At 36.8% G+C, this 7,290-nt stretch overlaps 1 protein-coding gene across 1 annotated transcript; it reads right to left on the bottom strand.

Moving 5' to 3' along the window:
• Positions 1 to 3,767: 3,767 nt before the first annotated feature.
• Positions 3,768 to 4,394, bottom strand: LOC143602861 (disease resistance protein RPV1-like). Its single transcript, XM_077079838.1, has one exon. It carries the CDS (start codon positions 4,392 to 4,394, stop codon positions 3,768 to 3,770), a length of 627 nt encoding a protein of 208 aa, XP_076935953.1.
• Between the last annotated feature and the right edge of the window lie 2,896 nt (positions 4,395 to 7,290).

Below are 7,290 nucleotides of genomic sequence, written 5' to 3' on the forward strand. Positions count from 1 at the left end.
AAGGTAGCAATATACAAACACAATGAAGCAACCAGTTATAAAAAATAAAAGAAACTGTTAAAAGTGGGAATTGAACCTAGGTTCTCATAGCGACAAAGCAGGATGCATACCACTAGGCCACAATGAAAACTTTGTTTATGGGTTCACTCACAATTTATATGTGGGTTCACTCTCATATTTTATATAGGCATTCAGTGGGTTCCCGTGAACCCGCAACCGATTACCTAGATCCGCCCCTGATCGTAGAGATTATGGAGTGTCAGAAGAAAAAGGTCCAGATTGCTTACCTCGTCTTTTATGATGTGGAGCACACCTAAGTCCGCAACCAAAGTGGGGCGATTGGAAAACCCTTTGCTAAACATGGAAATGAAGAGGTTATTGGGAGACAAAGATATGCTCTGAAAGAAGCGGCAAGCCTAGTTGGGAGGGAGTTGAAAATGACTTTTGATGGGTAATTCCTTCAACTATTCGTTTTTCATGAAACTCAATTAGCAAATTAGACTCAAACAATTTTTGATTTAAGTTTGCCATGCCATCATGATGAGTTTTAATTCTAGTAATGTATATCTTGTTAGCTTTCTTATATTCACCAATCTGATATTTAATGCCATTGTTTTCTCTAATTAAAGCGGCATTATGAGTTCTATAACTTTCTAAGTTATCAATGCATGCTTGAGAGTAAAGATGTGTGTGTACCTCGAGAGTGTCAGGCTTGTCTTGGTTGTCTCCTGATGCAGAGCTTGAAGAAGCTTGATCTCCATCTACAAATGCCATCCCGGCAAAGTTCAACGGATTCAACAGCTCACCAAATTGACCTTCCTAGTCTTGTTAAATTGCTTCAACAGACCGTGTGATCAGGGCCCTAGTGCTTGGGTTCCCTTTGCTTGAGCTTCCTTGAGCAATTCGTGGAGCCCTTTGACCCGAGGAACTGTTTTGACCCATCGGCCTCTTGTCACTCTTCTTCCCGCCACCTTCACCATCTGACACTTCAGTGATCTTGACGTCATTAGCAGCTTGTGTCAAGTTCGTGCATTCTCTCACAAAGTGTCCCGTTTCGTTGCAATTGTAGCAACAAAGCTTGTATTTGATAAACCATATTTCTTCATGAAGTCGGTGGCTCTGTGAACTGTCATAGCCATGTGGTACCTGATATCTATCTTCTCAAGATACTTTTCGTTGATCTCAGGGATGTCACCGTGATGGAAAGACGCGGACAACAAGTTTCCTTTCATCAGTTCTTCATGGCTATCCATAAAGGCATGGAAGAGTGCAATGTGAGAGTAGTCAGCATGAGTGGTGGAGTAGCTTGAACTGTTTGAGCTGTTGCTTGCAGACTTGTTGATTCCCTGAGCCTTGAGAGCTTGTTAAATGGCTTTGTTGACTGCATCTTGAAATGAGTTTGATGAGGATCCCGGCTGACTTACTGAAGACTTGTAAGCAATGTTTTTCTCAGATTGAGCACCATACACTTTCACTCCATTAACAGGATGAACAGTTGATGTGATTGGCTAAGGAATCTTAAGCTAATTCCAGAAACAGTAGAAACCCCAACATGGTTTAGAGAGCCAACATAATTGTTCAATCTCAGCTTATCATCCACTTCAAATGACTTAATGGTGGAGGCCAGGTCACTCAAAGTTGTGGGGTTCAGATTTGTGGTCATTTTGATAGTCGTCACACTACTGTTCCACGTGTAAGGCAATGACTTTAACAACTTCTTGTTGACCTTAGAGTAGTCAAGATTAATACCGACACTTCTCATTTTGGTGTTCATGGTCTCAATTCTATGAATGAGGGATGTTACAGATTCTCCTTGAATGTGATTGAACATGTTGAACTCTCCATTCACATATCCTTTCTACTTTCCCTCATGTCCAAATTACCTTTAAACTTCTCAATTAGTGCATCCCAAAGAACTTTTGCAGTGGTGTATTCTCTTGGTGTTTGAGCTATGCCAATTGATAAGCATACACTCAAGACGCCATAAGCCTTCTCATAATCAACGATCAACTTTTTATCCTCTTCAAGGTAACTTACAACAGGTAAATGAATTGGTCCAGCAGGGGAAGGTGTGGTAGGTCTATGAGGGCCATTCTCAATGGATCTTAGAAGAGTGTAGTCATTTATCCCTATATAGTTCTTAAATCTCCAATTAAATTCCTCAAAGTTAATGTCCCGATTAAGAAGTTTAGGCGGTTTATTCGTGGTATCGGCTTCATTCTCAAACATTATGTAATTCTTCAATTCAAGATCGTGCGACATTTTGACAATCAGTAGATTAAAACATATTAGTCTTGAAAAGCAGTCAATTCTCTTGAAAACACAAAGTCTATATGAATCGAACAAAAGCTCGATTTGATTCGTTTCAAAACTTAGATTTGATTGGTTTCAAAACCTGATTCGATTAGTTTTGAAAATCCGATTCGATTGATTTGCAAAACATGATTCGATTGGATTTCGAAACTCGATTTAATTCAAATTTCTAGAAAGCACGATTCCCACTGTTTACGTACAGATCTTCAAGCAAACACACTTTTCACCACTTTTAGACCTTCAAACACCACTAGAAACCCGAAGCACACTTTAACAACTTCAAACACAACTTTTAACCGAAACTCAAGCTCGTAAACACACTTTTCTAAGCCGAGACACACTTGAAACACTTGAACAGACTTTGTTGTACTAAAACACACCTCACAAACACTCAAACAAGACCAAAATCCAAGGTTGTGACCCAAGAACCTCAACTAGTAAAGCCGAAAGCTCTTATACCAATTGTAGGTCTTAGAGAAGGAATCGAACAACAATGTTCTTGGATCAATCTCCCTGTAAGCTAGCGGAAATCACTCACAAGTAAATCGAGATCTCGGAACTTGATGGTGTTTGGTTATTTCCGGTTATGGAAAGAAAAGAAAGAGAGAGAGAGAGAAGAGAGAGTTGATGGAAAGTAAGGATACGATTTGTAAAAGGTTATGTTATGCTTGTGCATGGAAGCTTGCACAATTTATAGTGCAAGTTCCATGCATCCATTTTCTATTATTTTAGCCCAATGAGCTATTCATTACAAGGCCTCGAGCCCAAACATCACAAAGACTAAATTAAAGCCAACGTAATACAAGCATTAACAACACGAAACAATACAAAAGACTGTATAACAAAACAGGACCCTACATTAACGACCTGCTTTTGCAATTTCTTAAAACCAGATGAAGAGATTTTTCGAAACTTCTCTAACATTCTCAACAAAGCTTTTGCCTTCAAACCAAATGAATGTAGGATCAAATATAGCTCTGGCCAAAGTAATTTTTCTAGCGCCTCCCATACCCTAGATCCCTATTATGCGAACACCATTAAAACCTATCTCCATGCCTATTAATTTTCCATCATTGCTCTAATTTATGAAACCTAGCTCTAGTGAAATGCCATCGACAATTTGTTGAATGAACTTAGCTTCATGTATGTGGGTTATATAAGATTAAATTAGAATACTCAAAATCTCTCATACAAAATTACTTTTGAATCAATAACATTCAAAACATTCTAAAGAAATAATAGGCATGCCCCTAAAACACATAATAAAAAGAAACAAGCTAAAGTATATAAGATGAAATAATTACGTACCTATCAAAAGTGATTCCCTCCCAGCGAGACTTGCTGCTTCTTTCAAAGCATTTCTCCATCTTCAGGCAATCTCTTCATATTCTTTTTTTTTAGAACAACTTTTATTAAAACAAAACTAGCAAAAGCTAGAAATGAAAATAAAACAGTTACATTACAAGGAGGGGATTTTTAAGCCACTCGGTCCAACTGATAGTATTTTTACCATCTCTATTTGTAATCCATGAAAACGAATAAATACGAAGAGAGTCGAAAATGAGGTCTTTTCTACTAACTTCTGGTTGAAAAACAACTTCATTTCGAGCCCACCAGATGATCCACCATGCAGAGAGAATAATACCATGAATTAGTTTCTGCTTCTTACTATTAACTGAAAGCGTATCGAGCCATATCAAGATCCCCAAAACAGAAAAGTCTAGTATCAAAGGCAGATCAAGCCACTTACATATATTGTTCCATACTCTAGCCGCTACCCCACATGCCCCAAAAACATGATCTGAAGACTCCTCCGAGTTAAGGCAAAAAGGACAAAGAACCGAAGGGACATCTATACCCTTATTCACTAAATTGGTTCGTAAAGGCATCCAGTTATGATAAATGCGCCAACCCAAAATGTTTACTTTTATGGGAACCAATCTATTCCAACCCAAAATCTCTTCATATTCTTGTTTGGCAAAGGCTTTTCCAACGGCTCCACTTTGGCTGCGGACGTTAGTGGGCTCCACATCATAAAAGATAGGGTAAGCAGTCTGCTCCTTTGTCTTTCGACACTCCATAATCTGATAATCTCTATGAGCTCATCTAAGCACCATGTGAAACTTCGAGTCTTGAATTGATGTGATGAGCTGATCGTTAATCTTTTTCTCTTTCTCAATTCTTTCGTCATCTTTATAAGTGGTAATGGCTCCGCTGAAAGATGATCAACAAAGTTTTTACACCCATCTTCACCCCTAAAACTTAGAAAAAGTTGTGCTCGAAGCTCTTTGGACAGATGAAGCGGAAGAAGTATATGCCATTAAATGTATGCTAGAAGGATCAAACAAAATGAAATGATTATTAGTCAAGGAAGATCATATGAACTGATAATCAACAAGAGTGTTCACTAAGAAGACTTTATGATGGGTTGGGGGCACATGCTCTTATTTCTATAATGAACATAAAGATAAAGACCATAAGCTAAAGAGTATATCCATGGAAATTATTGATAAAAGCGTGATGGCCATTAATTAACTTTGGTAATGGTTCTTTATATGCATTTTAATTATGAATAACTTTTTTATTTTTTGTTTTAGTTATCGTTATTTTCTCAACTTTCAGGGTGTCAAAGGCGTGTAAAGTGGATATAGGCTACTTGGCCTATCGATTCGATTATGGTCGGCTTGGAAACATTAGAGGAATACTATCATCTCTATCCGGGTACAATCATAGCAATTTTTGAAGCAAATCTTAGTTCAACGGCCCGGTCCGGTTTTCCAAGGCGGGTTTTCGACGTAATTAAATGTAAACCAAACCATTCACCGCGGTTTGAAAAGTTTGAAACCGAACAACCGAAATATAAAATAAAAAGCGGACCATGAAACCAAACCAATGACTGGTTTTGGCAGTTTCATAGTTTCAAACTGAACCGTGAACACCCCTAAAAGTGTGAGGATTAGTACTAGTAAAATTTTATTGAAACTGTAGTTACTAATGCATGAAAAATCTACACTAGCAAACAGAGTAAGCAAGCACGATCAATTCATAAACGAATGCTTATTAATGGAGTAAAACAGTTACAAAAAGAGAAAGTAGTTACAAGGAAAATATCTCATCAACACCACCTAACTTACTCTCGTGTCACCTATTTATACTATAAAGAAAGTACTCATTGCATTACGTTAAACACAAAACACAATAATATACATAAATTCAAGTCCTCTGGAGCTGATAATAACTTCCTTTGAACACTTAATAACTTCTTCTCGAACGCGTAAGTCTTTACGGCACCCGTGACTTAAAACTTTTCCATCTAGAATAGATACTCTTCATGAACACTTATTTAACTCACGAGTATTTATACTTAACCAACCATATCATCTTTGAACACTTTGGCTCTCTACTCGTGAACAAAATCTTCATGTAGTTGCATTTAGGCGCAATTTGTAATTTAAAAGTTAAAATTTTTGCAGTTTGCGGATCACATTTGCAGACCTATGTAGAATAAAAGGTGGGCCAAAAGTCTGCAGTCTACAATAAGAAGGCTGTTTGTTTTTTAAATTCTATAGACTGCTATAATAAACTAAAATTTAAATAAACCAATTTTTTAAACTTAAAAGATTTTTTCAATATTGAAGTTTAAATAATAGTTATACAACACTGAAATAATATTTATTAAATCACAATAACAATTTTTTTTAAATCATTCATTTCATACTTTGCATTAACTACTTAGCAATTTCATCTCGTAGTATATTTCCGATCTGATGCAGTACCATGTGCTTCAACCTCGTCTTCATTACCATCAACGTGCACATGACTGTTTCGTAAAGACAACACATCGCTCAAATCCTCTTTTCTTATAAAATTATGTAGCACAAAATATGCAATTATAATGTTCCTTTATGTAATCAACGGAAATGGTGCTATCCTTTTCAATACAGGGTGTCATGCTTTAAAGACACCAAAAACACGCTCATTGATGTTCCGAAGTTTTACCTGTGCATGGTTAATTTTTCTTTATTGGTCAATGCATGTCTCCGACGAAAATCTCAAAGCCAATACCTCGCATTACAATATGGAGCATTTCATATCAATGGAGCATATTCAAACAAGTTACATGTCATTCTTTGGATTGAAAAACAAGAAGTAAGAAACAAAAAAATGTTAATTATTCACATAACGTGACAAAAACAAGAAAGTGAAAAACTGTATTTGCACAAGCCACAGGAAATCAACAAATGCTCACGTTGATCATCACTATCAGTCTAAACTCTATTTTGCACTACAAAATCGACAAATGCTCACATTTACCATCACCTCATATGGCATGCCATTTCGGCTTACACTTCTCTAGTTTACGGTTAATGATTCAATTTCTTTAAGCAAAAATCAAACCTAGGTCTTTTCAATATGAGTTCTCAAATGCTATATACATAGATTTCAACATCTAAATACACAAAAACCTTATAATTAATTTCAATCTCATCACGAGAAAATGTTAGCAAATAAAAAACTCAAAGGCTGCTAATTTCACTTACAGTCAATGTCGAATTTCAGAAAAGACGGCAGACGGTGACAGTGGCAGTGGAGGAGAGCAAATTGATACCAAGTGAATTCGTGTCGAGTCACTGCTGTAACGCTTGTGTTTTTGTTTTAAAGATGTCAACTTGACGGAACTATTTTTGAGGTTTAGTTCCGAATCGTAACAAACCATTGTTTTACCGACCGAAAACGCGTTGCTTTAAATATGTTAATCTTTTGTATCATATGCTATATGAGTGTTACTACCATTCTGGGTGTTTACTAATTTGTGTTTTCGGTTAAATGTCTATATTAGGGAAACCTAGCAGATACTAACTGAATCTGTGCCTGCTGCCGCAACGCGATGGGTTTGCTACCTCGTTTTGGTTTTAAAAAACTTAGGTTTAGCGAAGACGAAGAACCGGTAGGGTTTCTTAGGAAGAACTTGTAACT

Source organism: Bidens hawaiensis, unplaced genomic scaffold, assembly GCF_021521415.1.
Source record: "Bidens hawaiensis isolate Kalapana, Puna unplaced genomic scaffold, B.hawaiensis_p1.1 tig00059940_1, whole genome shotgun sequence".
In the NCBI taxonomy this organism is placed as follows: Eukaryota; Viridiplantae; Streptophyta; class Magnoliopsida; order Asterales; family Asteraceae; genus Bidens; species Bidens hawaiensis.

Excerpts from the sequence above, each read along its gene's own strand:
- LOC143602861 (XM_077079838.1), bottom strand. The coding sequence starts at position 4,394 with ATGGAGTGTCGAAAGACAAAGGAGCAGACTGCTTACCCTATCTTTTAT.